At 37.8% G+C, this 23,309-nt stretch overlaps 1 protein-coding gene across 4 annotated transcripts in view; it reads right to left on the reverse strand.

Annotated features, from left to right (window-relative positions):
* Positions 1 to 4,834: 4,834 nt before the first annotated feature.
* The window catches only part of SSBP2 (single stranded DNA binding protein 2), a 165,309-nt gene continuing 146,834 nt past the window's right edge, over positions 4,835 to 23,309 (reverse strand). For all 4 annotated transcript variants that reach the window (XM_054986656.1, XM_054986655.1, XM_054986654.1 and 1 more), the window contains 8 exons: positions 21,869 to 21,917; positions 21,395 to 21,430; positions 18,546 to 18,600; positions 16,742 to 16,812; positions 16,037 to 16,115; positions 15,252 to 15,280; positions 13,461 to 13,559; positions 4,835 to 5,876 (listed from right to left, as the gene is read on the reverse strand). In XM_054986656.1, coding sequence (XP_054842631.1) covers positions 5,847 to 5,876; positions 13,461 to 13,559; positions 15,252 to 15,280; positions 16,037 to 16,115; positions 16,742 to 16,812; positions 18,546 to 18,600; positions 21,395 to 21,430; positions 21,869 to 21,917 — 448 coding nt within the window. In that variant the 3' untranslated portion in view covers positions 4,835 to 5,846. The remainder of the gene's footprint in view (positions 5,877 to 13,460; positions 13,560 to 15,251; positions 15,281 to 16,036; positions 16,116 to 16,741; positions 16,813 to 18,545; positions 18,601 to 21,394; positions 21,431 to 21,868; positions 21,918 to 23,309) is intronic.

Consider the following 23,309-nt stretch of genomic DNA (forward strand, 5'->3'; position numbering starts at 1 on the left):
GTGTTTTACCAAATAATAAAAGTATTTTTTGTTGAAATGATTAATAAAAATTAAAAATGCAGAATTACTGTTTTCCTCTACTGGTTAATTGTTACCAGTAGGAAAATGAAATGGCTATTCAGGTTGTTTGGTATATGGATATCTAGAGGGAACTTCCCTTGCAAATTATTATATAAATTAAGGGGCATTTCCCTCTGTATGAAACAGTTTGTGAAGGGGTCCCCAATGTGGTGCCCATAGGTACCATGGAACCCACTGACAACCTTCCTGGTGCCCAAGTGTTTTTAGAAAGTGGGCAGGGCCAGGTGGGGTTCTTGTCCAGTAGGGCACTGGAAAACTGATCAGCAATGCAGATTTTTTAAAAAGTTGCTTCAACATGAGCTGCCACCACAGCTCGAGTATCTTCACTGTGTGACAGAGAGCCAGCTGTTTGTATGCAAGAAAATATGTTTAAACAATGTTCCTTTTAAGAGGCTTCCTGTCTGAGCTTCTGCCTGAAATATTGAAGTTACTATTATAGTTATGCATGACTGACATTCTATTGGATTGGCTCTGCCTCTTGCGACAGCCAATTTGTTGTTGTGCTCACCACTCTGTCAGAATTCCAAAGGTGCCCACAGGCTCAGAAAACACTGGCTTAGTGTTACCCAGTAGATGTATGTATCATTATTAACCAGAGTCTGTGTGCCTACCATGATGGCTGCATCACTCCCCAGTGTATTTCATATGCAAAGGGACAGCTGGGGGAGGGACAAATGCTCAAGTGGTCCTTTGGATCCCACCTTAAATATATGTTACTAAATTAGGAAGATGTGCTTATAAGAAATTTCAATTTTTGTGACTATTAGATTTTAGGTCAAAATTTTTGAAAGGTATGGAGCAAAACTCATTTTTTTTTAAAAAAAACCCATGGAGGCGCTATTGATCTGATCTGTGAATTTTTCGCAAGAAAAACATTTTCTATATTTCTCTTCTTCAAAAAAAATGTGGGCAGGAAATAAATGGTTTCATGTTAGAAAACAAAATTTGCACTTTGGTAAAATGGTGTTATTAAATAAGATATACATCTTTATACATAGTTACGGCAAATTCTCCCATTTATATGAGGGAGGTTTCCTTGCATATTTTCCATGTAAATTATAAAAGAAATTTAGGTAAGTTGTGAAGATGTTAACTGGTTTTAGGATATATGATTACATACTTAAGGTATGTTAACAGATGTTTTAAGTAGTAGAACAGAAAAACAGTTTGGGACAGTATGAAGCAGAAAAAAGCCAAATGCTTTCCCAATAGTTAGTTATACATCAAAGCATACAAATGTTTCTGCATGGTTTAAAAAAACAAGTTGAAGACAAAGTATTAATAATATGCTACAAGCTCTTATATGACTTCACAACTATGACTGAGTTTCCCCAAGTGACGTAAGTAGAACTCATGCATTGACAACACAAGTAGCTCAAATTCTGAACATATTCTTAGAATGGATAATTAATTCTCCCAGCCATACTGTTCCAGTGAGCAAGGAAAGGCTCCAATAGCTACAAGGAGTTCCATGTCAGCCAGCCTTGCCAAAGTTCTTCAAGGTCAGGAAAAGTTCATGTGCAGCCAGCCTGATAGCATTCTCCCAAATTGAACAAAATGGGATAGCTTCTGCTTGCACAGACCTCCACATGTACATCAGAAAAGCAAGAGAACTTAGCATCATCACAGCAAACACTAAAATTGTTATTGTGAAACATTCATAACTTTGGAAACTGAATATATTTATGCTCAGAAAAGTTATTTGATATTAAGAAGAGCCCCTTTTCATTTAGATCTTCATTTTTGTCCCAAATTTGAGCATGTTCAAAGAAAATTCACATATTTATGTATACTCTAAATTCCAAACAGGCTAGATTAATAGATGCTGAAGTTGCATTACAACTTTACATGAATTCAGTCTTGATAACCTATCTTGGTTGTATTTAATTCTTAAACATTGCCTGCCAAAGCCTCCAAAATTACAACTGGGCGTTTCTTTTAAAACAGTAATCAGAAACAAGTTTATAATACTTCATATTAAAGGACAAAGGGGGAAAATCAGTGCAATGTTTATTAGCAAAAATTTGTGATGCCAAGGCAAAGGGAGAAAATGATATGTACAAGTTAATAACTGGTCCCTCGAATTTACCACCTAATTTCATAGCCTCACTAGATATTAGTACATTTTAATGGCTTTTGAATTTTTTGATGCACAGATCCTTGACTGTTGTTTATTGATATGAAACTAGTAGCGCCTAAAGGTTCAACTGATGATAACAGGATGAGTTAGGCCAAAATTTACAGGCTTCCAAATAAAGATTTGGCAACCATGAGAGAGACAATTTCTTGAAGGAACTAGCTTATGCTTTATCCTTATACAGAAGTCTCTGAAGCTTGTGATCGAGGCACAAAATTTGGCAAGTCCTAGCCGAAAGAAAGCTGTAAATTCTAAATACATTACATTTATGAACACAAAAATAATTTAAAAGTGAAATGAGAACACAGACCATCCTCACTCTAATTTATAAACTAAGTTTTAAAGTACTTTCCATCAGTTTATAAGGTACCCAACATAGAAACATTCACTCACTTCTGTTGTTCTGTCTGGATTGGCCATTAAGCTCGACTTGTTCTGCTAGCTTCACAAGGGACCACCAGATTAACCTGGCTCTGTGTGGTGCAGGAGTAACCCACCACCAGCCCCTTGCAAGCCAGGGAGCACCTGGTTGCAGAAGGTGGTACACGACTGCTCTTCCTCCCCCTCTGTTGGGGTGGGTCTTTTTCAGGGCTATTTTTGCCTCCTAATCTGGACCTTTGCTTCAGGCATTTAACTTTAAAACGCTGCATAAATTTACATTCCAGATTAGAAAATCAACCCATAAACACTGACCACTGCATCAAAGACTACGCTAGCTCAATACTATATATAATGATGTGCCAGAGATGTCCAGAGAGTTGCATGCATGAAACTATGCAACAGCAGAGTTGCTTATTTGCATGATTTCCCCTAGAAAGATTTCCAGAAGAAATGTACCATTATGATCCAGTATCTCGCTTTTAAAAATCCATGTGACTGATTGTTCTTGTGTTAATAGGTTTTCATATGTAGGCCTCTGCTGGAATCATTCCCTCAACATTCCAGTGAAAGGAAATCGTTACATCCTAATTTCTCTAGTATATACCCCTCTCTCTTTCTGAAGGAAAAAAAATCCTTGGCATTAAGGCTAGTACATGACTGTAAAATATTAGAGTTGCCGTCCTCCAGGTGGTGTCTGGAGATCTCCTGGAATTACAAGTGATTTCCAGGCCATAGAGATCAGTCTCCTGAAGAAAACAGCTACCTTAGAATATGAACTGTATGGCATTATAACTCTGCTGATGTCCCTTGCCTCCCCAAACCCTGCTGTCTCCAGGCTCCACTCCCAAAATCTCCAGGAATTTCCCAACCTGGAGATGGCAACCTTATAAAATATACAGTACACATGGTTGTGTAGAGCACTAGAAGGAAATCAGTGCTTGGAAATCCATCTCCTATTTTTATTTTTCCACTATTTCTGGCCTCTAAATTTCTTGCCTTTAAAAAAACCCCTTAAATATACAATTGATAGGTAGCAGTGTTTTTACATGTTATGCGCACAGTGTGTATACCTCTCTCTCTAAGTCTAGATTCTGTTATATTGGCAAAACATGGTTTGCAGCTATATCACCGAGCCCAGAGAATCCTTGGGCTCCTGTACTTCCTTCTCTTCCCCCTCCCCATGTCCAAGTAATTACATATTTCCTGTTTCACAGGAAACTTGTTTGCTATTACGTTCAAACTCAGCCTAATTGACTTATGAACAGAAACTGTGCATTTAATGACAGAAGAGGAAGAATTTTGTACAGAGATAGTTTCTCACATGCATAAATGTTATTTCTCGTTTCCGTTTTGACAGTCTGCAAAGTTGTACGCACACATGCCTATGCATCTCAACTTGTTTAACTCTTCTTTACAAGGCTAACTTGGTATAAAATAGTAATGCCTGCATTTAAATCTTTGCAGGAAAAGGTTTTTTCACTTCAACAATTTAGAGAGCTTCCTTTCTTTTCTAAAGTTAGTGTGGGGGAGGGGGAGGTGACCACCATCAAGCACTGCTTCTTTTACAACATTCTTTCTGCTGGAGGTGCACTGGATAGATTGCAAGTTTCCCAATGACCTCAAGGGTATACCAATCTTATAAGGCAACAATTCAAGGTATGTGCCAGAAGCAATGGATAAAAGAGGTACAGATAAAGGAAGTTAAAATTTCATGGACTGGGAAATACAAGAAAATAAAATTCTGTTTCCAGAACACAGTACAAAACTGGAAGGGGGGGGGGCACTACTTTCCACACATCATTATTTGTGAACAAAGCACTTTCACACTTTTCCCTCCTGTTTAGCATACTTAAATAATTCTATCATTTTGGGCTACAAGAAATGCAATACTGGAAGAAGTTTACCTCTAGTATCTCTTAAAAAATCACATAAACAATATAATTCCAATAATGTGTGAGGCTGTTGTAATGAATTCTGATGTACTTAATAATAACTGGAAGTAATGCAGGGAGGTGGGAATTGTGAGTGGATGAAGATGTTGCCAGTGAGTAGGGCTGGAGGAAAAGTACTTTCTATCCCTTCCTTCTCTTGGTACACTGAAGATGATGGGCCTTTAACTAGCTCAGATCATAGAGTTATCGGCATTAGGCCAGGGAGCGACACTGGCGCACTGTTACAAAAAAGTGCGCCTCAACAATAAAATAGCATTTTATTAATTACTACACCTATGGAAGATCATATTAAATAGTTTTTATTCCGCAAAGACAGAAAGATAAAACCTGCCACTTTTATTGCTGGATGCTAGAGCAATCAAACCAGAGTCCAACACAGTAATGCTATATTTGATCTGCATAGATCAAGAAGCTGAAATTTAACTCAGACTTCCCTTGAAAACAAATATTGAAGGATTTTCAGTCCAATCCTCAACATATTTAAGCTGGCAGTAAATTTGGTCAATGTGAACAAAGCTTACTGACATGAAGGTATGTTCAGGAACACAGTATCAGACTTCCAAGAGACCAGCATAAGAATCCCTCCAATGCCCTTGGTTTTTTAAAGAAGGCAAAGGGACAAGTTTTACTCGTTCAATAAAACTAATGCGTTTCTTCTTTTTTTCTTGAAATAGTGTGGTTTGCAATGCGCATAGCTACCAGTATCAAACACAAATTTATGAGAGCCCTCTTATAAGCAGTTTTATTCCTATCCATGATGAAAGACATTGACAAAAAAACAGAACTTATCTGAGATCTTAAAAAAATAACTTACAAAAGCAGTGATATACACAGCACAAAACAGTTCAGATGGGGAGAGGGAAACAGTTCTTTTAATAGTTAAAATGTAAACGTGAAAAAAGATGGAATAAAAGTCCCTATCTCTTATTTCTACTTAAGATGTCATGTGATAATATTTTACAACGTCCTGCAGGTCTATATATGTATGTGCGCATATCTATTTCTCTTTAACACACACATACATACATCTATCCCTACATATACATACACAGATAACTGTTTGCAGTTCAGTCTTGGGCAGCTCTGATATGCCACTTATTATAGTTGCTGAAACCAGATCGGGACCCACTTTCTTCACAAAACTGGAAAGATGATTAGGAAAAAAATGGCAGGTCCAACTGTGGCTGAGATCTTTTCTGTCAAACTGTACACAGGGATGAGTAATTTTTCTTCTTTAGTAGCTCTCTGGAGAGGGCCAACTCAGTGCAGCCTTCACGAAGAGACTTGGTAATGGATCACACACTCATTGTCATGCTGGGGGAGTACTGAAAAATAGGAATCCACATTTTAGCAGCAGCTCCTTCACTTCTTTTGATCCCAATCACAATTTCATGGGATATTTGTGTATCTCAGTCTTAAGGAATACACATTTCTCTTACCTACTATAATTTCATATGGCATGTAAACAGACGTTAATTATGCAACTGTGCTACTAAGAAATAGGAACAAAATGCAAACAAGCACTAACTGTCTGGGGGGATTCCTCCCTTAAATAGTGATCTACTTTTTGGTTAATGTGAGAAGATCCCTTTGCTGTGACTGAGGACTAAATGAGATGTTTCCAGTTTTCCTTCAAAGTAGTTGGAGTGGAGGAACTGTGGCCATTATGCTTCACTGCATTAGCCTTATTAGCCCTTCATGACATTTCCACTTCTAAAACTGCCCTTCTCTGAACATATTTTTTGTCCAATGGGGAAAGCACTTTAACAGAAACAACAGGAGATCTAATTATGAACCTCCCATCTCATTCAGGTTCATCAGGAGGGCAGCGATGGGAATTGATGCAATCTGCTAAGCATGAATTTGATTGAAAAACTTCGATTGAAAAACTTAGCTCTTCCTAACTTCCTTGTGTACATTGTTTTGTATGATTCCTTTATGGCACCAATCTAGAATATTTTAGGAATTTGGCTTTATCCCACAAAAAGTGCTTAAAGTTTAATTTTGTTACTTCACTGTAAAGGATAAATATAATTTGGGAACAGAATTATTTACTTTTACCAGTAAAGAATACCAGCCATAATTATGCTGCTAAATGAGTTAATAAGAATCATTAATTAATAAATGAAATACTATGTCAAACCCTGTCCTCAGTTTTAAACAGAACTTCTAGCTGAAATGACTATTCTAAATTAGCAGCATTGATTTCAGTACCTGATGCTACATTAAAAGAAACTGAGGATTCCCTCACTCAATTTGTAGCTAGCTATCAGACAACAAGAAAACCCCTAAAGTTGGCCAAATGAGAAACCAGTGAGCAGTAGTATCAGACACCTCATACAATTGAGAAGAACTTTTATTACATTTTTTATGAAGCATTCCACATTATGGTAAATTGTAAGTACGAGTTACACAGCACTAGACTTGTTTATCAGGCCACATGATCAATGGTTTTACAGAAGTTGAAAGAGTATCTTGTTCCAATAAATGTTGCTGTTTGGTTTGAATTAGAACGTTTCCGGATTCAAGCCAAACAGCAAAGTTTAATATCAGTGGGTCAAGTCTGTAGTATTACATAGAAATTTAGTAATACAGCATCAATTACCATCATATTTTGAAGCAGTATTTAAAAACTCTCCCCCCCCCGACCTTTCTTTGAGTATCATGTTTATTTGTAAAAGAACACTAGAGGGCATCTTTGCTTATCATGATCTATACCTTACGAGCAGGAAAAATATTCTAAGAAAGTGATTTTCATGTTTTCATTTCACTGAATAGTTTTCATCAGCCCCACTGATTTTGAATCATAAGCTTTTTGGTAAACTTTCTGCAGACTGTCAGGATACATTTAACAGACCTAATATCAATGTTTGCTCCATATCAGTTTAAGGCTGAGATTTTCACATTTCATTTCTTCATAAGAGTTGACTAAAACATTATTAGAAGACATGGAGCCAAATGTGTATGCAGGTGAAAAAATGTTTTTTTTTCAGATTTTTTTTAAAGGATAAAGGTGTTTAGGAAGCACTGTACAAGAATCAGTCATTTCTACTGGTGCAATGATTAGGAGGCAAAATGTTACCTATTTCCTCATTCTTTAACTATCCATACTAGTGCTCTCAGTTCCTTGCAGATGTCTACAATATAATGCCATCCAAAGGATATTGGTAGGATGTCAAATGCATGATTATTTAGAATAATTTGTTTTAAAAAGTGATGATGGCATATGCATTTTCTTTTCTTTTTTTTGGATTGAGGGAATGCTGTCAATGTAGTTTATCTGGATTTCAGTAAAGCTTCTGACAATATTCCTCATGATGTTCTGATGGGTAAACTCATGGACTGTGGGCTGGACTCTAGGATGGTTAGATGGATAGGAAACTGGCAGGATAACTGCACCCAACAAATATTTATCAATGGCATCATGTATGATTGGAAGTAGGTGCCCAGTGGAGTGCCACCGGGCTTGGTTCTGGGCCCAGTGCTTTTCAATGTTTTTATAAATGATCTGCATGAGGGTATGAAGGGATTACTCATTAAATTTGCAGATGAAACCAAACTGGGAGGAGTAGCACACATTCTTGAAGACAGGGATAGAATTCAACGAGATCTGAACACACTGGGAAAGTGGGCAGATTTGAATAAGATCCAATTTAACATGGGTAAGTGCTCGGTTCTCCACCTGGGTAACAAAAATGCAAGACATGCATACTGGATGAGGGATACACTTCTGGGTAGCAGTGTGTGTGAACAAGATCTTGGGATATGGGTGGATGGGAAACTAAATATGAACAATCAGTGTGATGCAGCAGCAAGGAAGGCAAATGCAATGTTGAGGTGTATCAACAAAGGCATAACATCCAAATCACAGGATGTTATTGTCCCACGATATATTGCATTGGTCAGACTCCACCTGGAGTACTTTGTGCAGTTCTGGAGGTGTCACTTCAAAAAGGATGTGGACAAATTGTGCAGATGACAGAAACCAGGATGATCAAGGGCCTGGAGACCAGGCCCTATGAGGAAAGACTGAGGGACCTGGGAATGATCAGTTTGGAGAAAAGGAGGCTGAGGGGAGACATGAGTGCTGTCAACTTAAGAGGAGGGAAGGGGGCTGTTCCTGTTGGCAACAGAAGATAGGACTCGAAACTATGGGTTTAAACTAGAGCAGGGAAGGTTCTGGCTGGACATTAGGAAAAACTTCTTCACATTAAGAGTAATTCAACAATGGAATCAGCTGCTTTGGCATGATGTTGTACATGAAATACAAACTTTACATCACAATTGTCATGGGCACTTTTTAGTTTAGTTGCTAAAACCTCATGTACAGGATGGCAGTGACAGATATTCTTGTCTACGGCATGTAAATCTTTATCATTTCATACAGTATATAAGGAGCCTTAAAAAAATTCTCAACCATCAAAAAACCAATTTCCAGTGAATTTGCTGCCTTCTGCCCCTTTCCAATCAATGAATTGTTTGGGTACAATCATATATTCTATGGAACCATGTCATTTATGCAAACAGCAGGAACAGCACTGTCAAATGAAGTCTTAACAGATGTTTTTAGACTTTGTAGTAAGTTTAGCTGTATTTAATAAACCAACTGTTGAAAGTCAATCATGTAGCTCTTTGTACTAAAGCCACACTGTCTAAGATGGTTATGCTGTTTTCTTGAAAATGATGAATAAATCTTTACTTTTAAAGTCAAGAAAGTTGACTTGATGGGATTTGCCAGAGTATATAACATTTTCAAGAGAGTCTGAAAACGTTCCCAGAAAGTAGATGACTCTCAAATAGGTCTCCTACTAGGGACTATTTGAAGTTTTTACAAAAAAGTTTTCTGGACACAGTGCAAAACAGTATGTTTGCAGAAAATAAAGCTTGTGTTTGGGTTTGATGCTGCCAATTTTGAGGTTATATAAGGAATGACGGTTTTCTGAGAAACAGAATGCAATTCAGTTATCCAAGAAACTGATTCTACAAGATTAGTGCAATTTAACTTCTCCATCCAGTAGGCAGTAAGTAACTTGTAACCTTATTTGATCATTCAGCCCCATGGGACTGTCCTGAGATTTAATTGGAAGGACCATTCATATTTTCAATAATAAATAAAATATGTATATTGACCTTTTCATCTTTTTATTTAGCGTATTCTGAAGGGATTTAATTTGCATGCATTTGAAGTTGGGCCCCCAGTGTCCCCTCTAACCTGTTGTAACAAGATCCACTGATTAATAGTACAAGTGTTATTCTAGTCAAGCTACATGTTATTTGTGTGTCTGTGTTGCAGATGTGTTCAATTGCTTCATCATGTGCTACTGAACAGATTTTATACCTTTAAGTTTTGACTGCCTACTGTTTCCAGTAACTGAGTTGTATATAGTAAATCTAAGTTTCATACTGGTGGGTTCATCATTTCGAAATCAGTATGATGGAAAGCAGGTTCTAGATTTACCAGTCTTAAGACAAGAACCATGGCATCATGAAATGGATAGTTGAAAGAGGCATACCACAGTCAGTTTTCATCTCAAAGGAAGAGCACTATAAAGTGTATGTGGTTTGATAGATTCTTATATTATGTTATCATTATCTGAATCCCAGACCAGGAAAGGGTTAAATTTTTATTATGATTTCAGATACTTGGTTTGCCCCTTTGTTGTAATTTTAGGAAACAATATTAGAAGCTGCATGACTATTCACTTCACTGATAACACGCAATTTAATCAAAGAATTATTTATTTATTTAAAACATTTCTATCTTGCCTTATCTCCTTGGACTCAATCATGAAATGTGTACTTCTAACCTAAGAAGACTTACACCCTTCGAAGTCTGTTGCCGTCAGTGGACTTAGAAGTATGTAACTCTTCTTAGGATAGCACTGTTAGCCACTCTGGATCTGTTTCCAAGCACAGCTAAAGGTGACATGCAGGTCAGAAATTAAAGATACAGTAACAAAAGGATAGTGAATACTTTTTGAGTCGAATTGTAGTGTTTTAGTGTGGGTTATTTGGTCAAAGAACGAGACCATTTTTGCTCAAGTTACATTTCTTCTTTCTCAGAGATTTTCGTCTAAATTCCCCGACTTCTGTGATGATGATGAAGCCTCAGTTACTGAAAGACATGGGTAGCAGTTTTTTAAAAATAGTTGCTCTGAAGACTAGTTTGAAAACATGTCCCATCCAGCACTGTGCAGAAGCTATCATTGGTACATTTTTACCAAAGTAGATGCAAGTTTAAAATTTGTTACATCCAGATCTCCCTCAATTTAATATCTCTGAAATTCAGAATAATACTGTTATGCCCTTTCAATTACAAGCAGTTGTTGGTGTATGATCCTACATCCATTTATCCGCTAGTTTTTATTTTGCTGGAAATTAAAATAAATATCCAGTGAGATATTAAGGCAGTGAAATCTTATGAAGAGTTGGGCTTAGACTGGAGTAACTCTGCATAGGACTCCACTACTGTACATACCCTTTTAAATGTATTAAGCTTGGGAATCCTGTTCCTTTGTAATAGTACCATTAATCCAAATGCTATTTTGCCATGGGAACATTTATCATTATTTTAAAATATCATTGCAAATACACATCCACTTAGTCCCCATCTATTATGTATAAAGTTCAAATGGGATGCACCAATATCTATAAGAAACTATCAGCACTAATAAGCAAAGAAAAAGGGAGCTGGTAATGCTTTGCTCCAGAAATATCTGACTAAACATATGACTGATTCTTGCAAAGTACTTGATAGCACACTGAGTGAAAAAAATAATTGGTTTATAATGTAGATTAAATGGGTCAAAACTCTAAGCTGCACAAACAATCCATAAGCAGAACCTGAAATGCAGTTTTCACATGCTATTCACATTTATTGCAAGATACTTTCACTAATTGTTTTATTATATTGTGCATATCTGACTGGCAGAGTGCAAATATCTGTTCCATTAAGAACATCATTACAAAAAACTTGCTGAAAAATTTGCAAAAGACTTACAGCACAAGGACAATAGGGCTACGGACTACCTAAATTTACTGAGAATATTATTTATTATTGTAGTGCATTTCTATGTTTCTTCTTCAAGGAACCTGCCTTAGGAGGCTTGCAAAATAAAACATAATAAAAATGTAAAACCCATAAAAGTTGTTAATTAAAACCAAGCGTTAAAAACCCAGCCAGAATGTAAAGACTCAAAACATTATGCATCTTAAAATGGATTTTAAATGATTTTCAGCCTGAAAAGCAGACTATTAAAGTGGTATTAAAAACCAGCCCCTAGGTTTGGTCACCTAGATGGTGGAACAAAACACAATACCCGGTGTTCACAATAATTAGTGTAAAAGTCAACAGTGGCGTGTTATTTTCACGTAAATAGCTGGCATTTTAAAGTGTCTTTGTAATCACTCTCTGGATTCTCTAGATTCAAATACATACTCATATTTTAAAGAGACTTCTATTTGTTGAAAGGAACACATGTAAACACAACATAACCTAGTTAAATATTAGCATACTGCTATGAATGAATGATTTATCATTTATTATCAAAGACCAGCACAAAAACAGATACAATGCCAGAATTTACCATACTAGCATGATGTGCATGGTTGGGCAAAAAGCAGGGTGGGCATGAGGCTGAGCCACAGGAAGAGTTCAGTATCATGTTTCCCTTTCCAGCACGTACTCCAACCCTGCTCACCCTCTTGGTGATTTTCTGTTTAAAAAGTAGCATCAGTGCCTTATGTTTAGTTTGACTGCGGCTCAGCCACAGACAAACAGGACAGGCTTTAACAAATGGCTAGCTCCCTTGATGTCAGCTGAGAATTACATTGATGGCAAACATGAAAATGTGATGATAGATATGAAAAAATACCATAAAGCATGTTCCAGTGCTATGTTAATATAACATTAATGTTTTGATTACTGCGATGCAACAGATTCCTGGTGCATCAGGAGTTAATCAGACAGCTCAGGAGGACACAGTCCCGCTAACACTGTGCACCTGGGCTAAAAGACACTCTTCCAGCTAATTAGTCAAGGCCACTCCAGCCAGAGTGTTACAGCCTGATTTTAGAGTTGGAGGGGGGGAATAAAGAGCACTAGTTCTGGAAGATTACCAGAGTCTGACCTCCTGATCAGCTGAAGCGAGGCTGAAGCCTATAACTGGCCTAAGATCTGGCAAAAAAAAAGGGAGCATGGGGCAACCGTAGACAAGCAGAGTGTTAAGGATTTATGAGCTACTGGTGCCTTGTGAGTACATTGCCTGGCTACTACTCAGACTGTTTGTGCAAGGAGCTAAAGAACAACACAGGCTCCAGGTAAATAGCTAAAATGTCTTGCTAAGTTAGTCTTTATTATTTTCTATGCTTCTAAACTGAGACTTGCACTGGATGTAATTTTAATTGCTTATTTAATTATATTACTTAATAAAGAGATTATTTTTTCCTATACTATACTAACTCTGGAACCCGGAAAAGGTAACTGGTGGTCTTGCCAGGTCGTATTGGGAGATCAGGAGTTCCTCTGACTTCCAGGCACGGGAAGTCAGAAGGAACAACATGAATGAGCCTCCCTTTTGCTGTCCCTTCGCAGAGCCTGGGCACTGTCGGGTGTGTGTGTGCGTGAAGGAATGCAGAGAGAGTGCCCAGCAGAGGAGCTCATGTGTCATCATAATTACTAACAATAGGAAATGCCATATAGCCTCTGCAAATACCATTTCATTTTATTACCAGTTGTGGCTCAAGCCCTAAACCTTTCAGCTATATGGGAATTAAATCTTGATTATGTACATGTTTCATTATATACATAGTTTCAGTTTTGCACTTGAAATTTTAAATCCTGAAACTGAGTATCAATCAAATTTAGCAAAGTTATTAAGTAACAACCAAAAATCAAACACAGTACTCACACTTTCACTCTGAAAAGGATTTAGGAAGTTTCCACCCATTTCACCATCATCACGAGGGGTCCCGGGCTGATTGCTCATGCTCATGTTACTGGGCGAGTTCTGTTTGAAAAACAAACAGAAAAGTCACGTCTATATGCTTAAATGCATTTACAAATGCTTTGGAACAGCTTTCAAGTATAAATTTAAAAATCTACAGATTCAGATATAAATCCCACCCATTACTGAACATCTCTTGTCCCAAATGGTGAGGGAAATCCTAATGCAGAAACAGCATTCCAAATATGGAATCTTTTCTGTTATCTCTCTCTTGCGCACAGGGAATGTAATTTATTGCGGGTGAGGGTGGCATCCTGCATATAACATGAACGAGTGTGTACAATTCATCTAATGCCTACTGACAGCTCCCCCCAGTTTGGACAATACTTGTTTATAGGTGAATGAGGACTGAACTCATATGCCCTTTACCAAGAGGTGAAGGAGTAAATAACAACAACAACAACAACAACAACAACATTCGATTTATATACTGCCCTTCAGGATGACTTAACACCCACTCAGAGCAGTTTACAAAGTATGTTATTATTATCCCCACAACAAAACACCCTGTGAGGTCGGTGGGGCTGAGAGAGCTCCTAGAAGCTGTGACTGACCCAAGGTCACCCAGCTGGCTTCAAGTGGAGGAGTGAGGAATCAAACCCGGTTCTCCAAATCAGAGTCCCGCGCTCGTAACTAAACTGACTCCCTCCAAAGAGGATGACCTAATATAAGTTTAACTAAGTATTAACATTGGCACTGAAAAGACACTAACTTCTTAACTAGGATTTGAAATTGATTTAAATTCCTTGTTAAAATCATGGTTAGCATCAGTCATGGATAGGTGAATAGGGGTAGAATGTGAAGAATTCACTCTTGACAGACAACAGGCTGGGAGAGTGAAGCAACATATTACCCTTATCATGAGGTTCATATTTGTGCAATGGAGGACTGTATCTTTATACCTACTAAGATATCCAGCACTTAAAGTACCTTGAAGGGGAGGGAAAAGCAGCATGTTGTAAATGTGTCATGGCACATGCACAATATGTAGGGTGACAACCTTTCTCCATCTGCCACTCCATCTGCAGTGACAGCAACAACTTGCATGAAGGGCTATCGAGCAGATAGTCACTACCCACTTGCCTTCCAGTTCACTACCCAAGCTTTACCTTCTTTGAAAGACTAGCCCTGGAAGCCATTCGCATTATCTCTCACCAACTCCAGGCTAGTGAAAGCAGTGAGGAACAGTTAATGGAAGCAATATAGCTTTACCATGCCCTGCGCACATAGAACTCTTTCTGAACTAAGCACTTCTGAACTCAGACTATTTCAAAAATATTTTCAGAGATGAGCACTGGTGGTGGTAGTGCAGACATTTAGTTTCAAAAGAACAAAACCCTTTTGGATATGACAAATCCTTGAACAATACCTAAACTAGCATGTGAACTGTGGCCTATGTTAGTCTCTTCAACATTATACTATGCTAGTTTAACTAACCATGCTATGATTCATAAATCTTCAACAAGACTGGAGATTGGACCATTTTTATTCAAGAAAATATGTAAAAAAATCCCTTCAGTAGATTTTCATGATTTAATTTTACCTCCCCAAAACGATAATTTTGCTTTAATAATAATTCTAAGTGCTGATAGTCCAACAACAACTATTTAGCTCTAAACTATGTTTCTGAAATATTTAACATCCATATTAAACTTGATTAAAAGAGACTGTGCTAAAAATTAAATGTGCACTTACTTTGGAGATACTGTCCATGTCTCCTGAGCCTTAAATTAAAACAACAAAAAAGTTCAGTTTTTATTTTCATTTGACGGAGCAGTAATTTTCAGATTTGTCTATGGTCGGTCTAGTTTTGATCCAAGAGTAAAGGGAAGTAGGAATTTAGCCTTTACACTGAGAAATACCAGATTCTGAAGTTCCTGACAATTATGGGGTTCCTTTTATTCAGATATCTCTCACCTTAAATACAGGCCTCTCTCCGGAAGTTCTGTTATAACTTCTAAAGCAAATGCAGTTTATTACAGAAGGCAAGAGGACAAAGTAGAGATGAAATATGTAGCTGTGTTTAGATATTCACAAACATTTTTATTTGTAAAGAAAATGCTCCTCAATAGAGCTGAGAATTAATAATTCCAGATTTGAAGAATATAGTTTGCTGTGATGGCCAGCTCCAGCATTTTAACACATTTTTGGTACCTTGCCTACAGACCGGGATTCTAAACCATAATTAACACGTGGCTTAGCATCTCTATTTGTAGACAAGGCAAAAACCAGCAATTTATGCCCAATGTTGATGTTAAAACAAAAACAGGAGGAGGGTAAGGGGGGCAAGTGAGCACCCAAGGATTTCCTGGCTCATTCCCATCAAAGGTTGTCCCACGAGCTCTTCCTAACAGTCTGAGAATTTCAATGTAGTTGCACAGAAAAATTCAAAAATATGAAGGAAAAAATTCCAGATGAGATCTTATGGACCAAACCAGTTCCCTACTTGAGGCTACAAATCTAAGATGTATTATCCTTACCAAGTGATCCATTCATATGATGTGAATCCATTCCACCCAGTCCACCCATTGGCCCGTCAGACCCTGGTCCCATTGGAAACTGAAGAGAAGAAAAATGTATCATTCTACAATATCCTAATCAGTAACTTGCACTGAGAGGGAAAACACAGTAATATAAATTGCACTGAAGGTTGATAAGAAATCAGAATAGAATTACAATCTGTGTATATTTACTTTTCAATATTACAACTAAGTAGTAAAAATTCAGAGAGCTAGGAAACCGCCTGAACTGCAGATTCTCACATTGGGAGCATTTTTGAGGAAATTAATGTCTAAGAGCATGAGCTTGTGCAGCTAGAGCAAACACATCTGTAGTAGGTAAAATTCAGTGTAACTAAATTAGCACGCACTCTCTACATAATTAATGTGTTACACATTAAGCAAGATGAGGAGTGCAAATAATAATAATATACTTTGTAAACTGCTCTGAATGGGCATTAAGTTGTCCTGAAGGGCAGTATATAAATCGAATATTATTATTAGGTTATTATATACGTTAAAAAAGGCTTTACATTTTTAACCTCTCTGAAGTCTCCCTTATTTACCTCTACTGTACTTTGGAATTTGAGTATTAGCTGTGTAATATGTATTATGCGCACACATGCACATGCACACACACTTACATAAACATATGTTCACTCACACAAATTCTAAACTAATATTTACATTAGGTCTGTTGGGTCCAGGTGGTACTGCATTCATTAGAGTGTACATGTTGTCTCCAGAGTTGGTTGAATCTAGAAAAAAAATTATTTTTGAAAAACCAAGCATTAAAAAAATTATCAGTGAGTACACTGAAGTGTTAACTCAAGACACACTCAGACAGTGCCAATAATGGGCTTGGATCCAAAGGAGCATTTCTGTAGAGAGAAGGATTTCCATTCACAGACTGGGGCACCCAGGAAAAGCATTTTAGGGTGCATTCTGTGCGATTAATCTTTTCATCTGCAGAAATGCACCACTGGATTGAACCCAAACAATGGAAGTACTCATTTCAGAAGTACTTTCAAACTGTACTGACACACGTAGTTAACATAAACTCCTCCCCCACAACTTTTAACATATTTTGCTTGTAAAGTAGTTCTTAAGTAGACTATGTGAGCCAGATAATTTGTTCAATGCAAGTTTCTTAAAAGGGGAAGAACAAAGTAGGCCCCAGTAAAAGCTTCCCTATTTTAAGAAGCATAATACTGTATTTGTCTGTCTGCACAACTATCTTGGAAGATTATTCATTATAATCAGTATGAGACATAGGATGAGTGGTTTGTCCAAGATAACCATGTTTTATATTTTTTTAACACAAGTGAATATATTATGGCTACTGTTGAACTTTGCTGTTAATAAACTATTACTAATTGTGGCTAAAACACTTTCTTCTAGATAACTGACCAACATAACAATGTGTTCCAACAACTCATAAGTAATTATGTGTTCTAGCAGCTCATAAGTAACATATACCAACAAGATTTTTTAAGAGTATAAGCTTTCACGAGTCAAAGCTCTTTTTTTTTAGAAAGCTTTAACTCTCGAAAGCTTATACCCTTGAAAAATCTTGTTGGTCACTAAGGAGCCACTGGACTCAAATCCCGCTGTTCTACATGGCTACCTACTTGAAAGTCATGAGACAGATCTAAAATATATATTTGAAATCTGCTCAACTGGAGGAACTACTCTAACAAGCACTAGTAGGCCCTGCATATCTGTGTGTGTGTGCGTGCATCAAGCTAGTAGATGTTAAGTAACATCTAGCTACAGTTTTTGTAAAACTTTTCCTTTAAATCAGAAGGTATTAAATAGGGGGTGCACCCAAAAAAGATTTGGTTAACCCAAAGTGGGAAAACAATTCGCGATAACTGGATTCGTGTGTTTAAAAGCTTTGGTAAGCTCCGTAAAGATTCAGGAATCTTTACAGAGCACATGAAGCTCAAAGTGACCCTTTTCATGCAGCTTTCAAGTGGTAAGAAAAGGGTTGCTTTAAACTTCCTACCTTGCCGCTTGCTTCCCCCGATGGAAGGGGAAGGAGGCTCCCCCTCCCATCGAGTGAAGCAAGTGGCGCAGCGTTTGAAAGCACCCCTTTTTGTGCTTCTGGCAAGCAGCACAAGGAGGGTGTCTTTCAAACTTCCCGCGCTGCCACTTCCCCCCCATGAAAAAAGCAGCAGGGTGGGAAGTTTGAAAGCAAGCAGCACTTTTCTTGCTATTTGCAATGGAAACAGCTAGAAAAGTGTTGTGGGAGGGCTGCTGCCGCTTTGCCAGAAACTTTCCGAAGTTATTCAAATCGCTTTGGAGAGCTTTGCTTCGGGATTCCCAAATTGGCTCGGCAATGCTGGGGCCAATTCGGGAATCTCAAATCTTTACAAATCGGGCCCAATTCAGGTTAAAAACCCGAATTGGAAACCCAAAGTGCACATCCCTAGTTTTAAATACTCAAGATATTTTAATAGTCTTCATATTTTCTGATTACATTAGATACCTGCTGGGCTAGGCATAATGGGTGTTCCTGGTGGTCCTCCGCCTCCTGGTGGGCCCTAAAAAGAATCAAAGCAATTAAAATAATAGAAATGAAAAATTAAGATAATCCAAGCAAAGTATATGGCTCTTCTTCCTGAAAGACAGGAGAGATTTCATTTTTATACAACGAAGAACAAGACGTGAAATTGCTTTAAAGTCTTAGCAGCCTTCTCTGAACTATTATTTTCCGAAGCCTAGAACGCCTGGAGGTTCCTACTGTAACAGATATTGGGAGAAATAAAAGAATGGTGGTAGAGCAGTGCATTGATCTTGATTACTCTGGATGCCTCTCACCACCTATCCTGTGCTTTGCTGTTTGTGAAGTCACTTCCTAGATTCTCTTCTGACAATGTACATTATTGGCTGTACTACTCAAGCCAGGGTTGCCAGGTCCCCCTAAGAGCAAACCAGGAGGCAGAGAGGAAGCATTTTCACTATGCTTTGGGCCTTTGTTTTGAGACTTTGTTTTGGCACAAACCATTGCATCTATGTCAGAAAATGGTGTCATTTTCCCGCAATTCCAGCAGCGTGGGAGCATGCTCACCCTTTTTGCCGTGTGCTTCCCAGGCGGACTGCACACATCAGGCTGGTCCCCCACACCTATTCCCCTCCAGCCAGGAGAGTGATGGCATGGGGAGGTGACTGAGGGATCCCCTGCCCCCAGCAGGAGGCTGATAACCCTAACTTAAGCATAAACCAAGGATTTACTGATTTGGATCTTAACTGACACATGAACATAGTCTTTCCTGAGACTGTGGCTCTGTTCAATTCCCAATTATTTTATTTTGCGCAGGCCATGCTTCTTATATTTGTATATTGCAAAACCTTTTTTTTTTGGTCCAGCAACTTGAGCCTTGGTATCTTTCAAGAGACCCCATACAAAAGACTTGAACTTTTGGGGGCTACAGCACACAGGAGATTCAGCTTTATGCTCTTCTTATCCATCACAAATTATGCTAAATAAAATAGTCAAGGGCATGTGAAATAATAGGCATCAGATTTGTTGTCATAACTCTAATTTATACAGAAATTATCAAGATGCCTACAATCTAGCCCCCAAGTATAAATCTGCCTACAAAATAGCAACAATACCCACTGGATTTATTTATTTTAAATATTTCTATGCTGCCTTCAATCCAAAAAGGCTCTCAAAGCAATTTACACTTTAAAACTCTAAAACAATTTCAAACAGATCTGAGATAGCAATAGCACAACATGTTCTCCTGTTTTTTAAATGAGAATGGAACATTGGACTCAAGTTTACTTCTATCTGAGGAAGAGGAAGACATCAGTTCCTTCATCCTCCTGTGTTCTTGGTTGGGGTTGAATGTTTATTTCTCCCCCTGTATTGCATCCTTGGTTTCTGATCCTCTCTTATTATGGTTCAGACATCACAGTTAAATATTATAAGTCTGAATACAGAGATATACAACTATACCTAATGCATTAAAGACTAGATTGATTTATAACTCATTTAATGTTAATAAAATTCATTAAAATTAAATGCATATTTTTCTTCTGTTTTTAAGCATCTTTTTGTATTGTTAATGTGTTAATCAAAACAGTATAAAATCTTTATTTAAAAAGCTATTGTTTTAAATTAATTTTTCTAATTATTTTAATTATGCTAGTCTCCACAACCTCATTACTCAGCAGTCAGCATAACTGTTTTCCTAACCATGTTTGCAGCTACAGTAAAATCTAGAAGTGACACATCAAAACCTGACAGATCATTGTTTTTATTTAAACATTAATTAAATAATTCAGGCAGCATTTAACGTTAAATAAGAACGAATACATGATAGCATCTAAAGTCGTGTCTAGTTTGGTAGAGGTAAGGAGAATTGTAGTTTTTTCTCCAATTTTATTTACTCGTGTCTCTTCTTGTTCTCTGCTCTTCCTATCTACTGATTTTAGCGCAGCAAGAAACAATACCAGGCCTGCTTTTCTAAAGGTGTCATATCTCCCAAACAAAATAATGTGATCCCAAGTGATTTAGCATTAGGGATGGTGGGAAAGGTTAGCCCCTCACCACTGCCTTCTTCCCAAGTACTAAACAGCCACAGACTGATTTGGATAAGGTATATTTTTGGAGCAGAATGCCAGATGCACATCCTGGATTGGACTGTCAACTGGCTGAGACCATGGTTTCTGGGACTGCCTTATCACAATGAAATAACTGGCTGTAAAGTTTTCACTTTCACAGGGTTTCAACAAAATATTTCCATTCCCTTAAACAATTCATCCTTTGATTGCCATGGGGATTCCATATGCAGAAGAGATCAGACTCTTTGAGGTTCATACAATTTAAGTGAGGAAAACAAGTTGTGTTTAAATAAAACAACACAAGGAGCAAAGTATGATGAACAGTTTTCAAGCAATTAAACAACACCAAAATAAAATATTCCCTTAAAATATATTTGTAGGGTTAGTTTTAGATGATTTGGGGGCCCTTCAAAATGCAAGTTTCCAAATTACTGCATCCCACTATTCTGTCCCTTGAAACAGCTGACTTTAATTCTTCATTATTGAAGCCTATCTATGCATTGTACCAGTTAGAGAACATACGCTAAAGTAAAACACAGCATTCAGGGCAATTTTGGCCAGACTGTTAACTGTTCTACTAATGAACCTCAACATATGTGCTACAGATAGATTGCAGACACAATGACACAAAACAGATCAGACATTCACTTCTCAAACAATACACATGTAACATCTGGACGTCCACTTCTTAATCTAAATAAAATGTAACATCTATACTAATGAATAAAAACACACTTGCACACACCCACAGATAAGTATACTCACTACATAACTTCCTGGTGATGCAGAAGAGTATGGTATCTAAAGGACAAAAGAAAACAATAAGCCAACAAAAAAAGATCCTATCAAAACTTGTTGCCATTGACTAAAATTCTAAAAAATCATTTAAAAAGGGGAAGTCATTTAACTGTATGCTTATTTCAACTAGCCGAATCTAATACAGTATTAACTATCTAATTAAAATTTTAATCATCAGTTTTTCTTAAACAACATTTGTCCATGTCAGCAATTATGGTTGCTAACAGACTATTTTATAATACTGAATTATGTATATGATAATCAACAAACAAGGGATGATCCTAGTCAAAGAGAACTTCTGTTCACAGAAGAAAAAAATCCCATGTATAGTCCTTTCCCATGCTGGTAAATTGTAATGTGAGCAAAGCACATGCTGTTATTTTTTTATTTACTTACTTTTTAAAGGGATATAACGATAACATAATTTCAATATTTACTCACAGAATTAGCATTTGTGGGGTTTGGCCAAGGTCTACCACCTCCTGGACCCCTAAAATATAAAAGATCACACGATAATTTAAGTTGAACTATCCTTGTATTTTGACTAAATATGCTATCTAAATAAACACATTAGTTTTTTGTGTTTCAAGTGGGTAGCCATGTTGGTCAGCAGTAGAAGAACAAGATTTGACCCTTCTAGAGTAATGAGATTTTCCACAGTGTAAACTTTCGAGAGTCAAGCTCCTTTTGTCGGGGCCTTGACTCTTCAAGGCCTAAACTGGAAAAAATCCTGCAAAATCTCATTGGTCTTTAAGGTGCTACTGGACTCAAATCTTAGTTTTATCTTCATACTTGTCCAGTCCACTGGGGGTTGCCAGTCCCCCACTGGGGGTGGGGGATGCCCCACTCCCACCTCCCCCCGCTTACCTGGCTGGTGGGGGGACACACCTCTCAGGGCATGCTTACATGTGGTGCAGTACGCTCCTGTGCACTGTAGCAGCCCAATTTGGGCCCAATTCAGCCTGACTTGGGCCAGATTTGGGCCAAATTGGGCCCAATTCAGACCAAATTGCGCCACTGCGGAATGCAGGAGCACTCCCACTCTCTGCAGCAACCTGATGTAGCCCCCCTGCGGAGCGCAGGAGCACTCCCAGGGCAGCATGTAGCCTGTGTGATGACGTCACACAGGAACGCGCAGGCCAGGAATGCACGCACATGCACAAGAAGTGAACACCTAAAGGTAGGTGCTGAGCCTCCCACCTTCTGCACGGGGGGTAGGGGAACCTGAGAACCCTATCTCAATCTATAGTTGCTATAAAAAAATAGTAAAAAAGTAAGATTATGAAACATTGGATTAGCAGAGTAGGAGACAGCATTAGACAGTTCAGCTCAATCTAGCTGGAAACATCTCAAGGTTTTGAGGCAGTAGTGTCTCTAAATTTCATGCCATGGTACTTTTGTTACAGTGTAATCATACACAGAATTTCTCTAGTCTAAACCCATGAAATAAAAGAGCTTAGACTGGAATAACTATAGACTACTTTGTACTTTTAAGACTTAAACATGCCACAAGATTATTTGATATATGTTTCCTATAATTCAAATATTTTCATTTTAGCTTAGCGGCTGATGAAGAGAAAGTGCAAAGTTAATAAGTTCTTCCAGCTGTATATTATGCATCAACTGCTGTCACATCTAACACATTCACATGGGATACCTGGCTCTATGATAAACTTTTCAAAAAAAGCATCAAGAACTGTGGAACTACCACCTTAGCTAAGGCTATGTAATAGCAAGGGGAAGGCCTGGCCTTTAAGCATCTATGAAAGTGACTCCCCCCTTTCCTTGATTTAAATAATGAGAGATTCAACAGTAGTAACAAGAAAAAGCAGTAGATAAAAGTCAGTTTGCTGCAGAAACAAGGACACTTCTACCACTTCTC

Source organism: Eublepharis macularius, chromosome 8, assembly GCF_028583425.1.
Source record: "Eublepharis macularius isolate TG4126 chromosome 8, MPM_Emac_v1.0, whole genome shotgun sequence".
NCBI classification, from domain to species: Eukaryota; Metazoa; Chordata; class Lepidosauria; order Squamata; family Eublepharidae; genus Eublepharis; species Eublepharis macularius.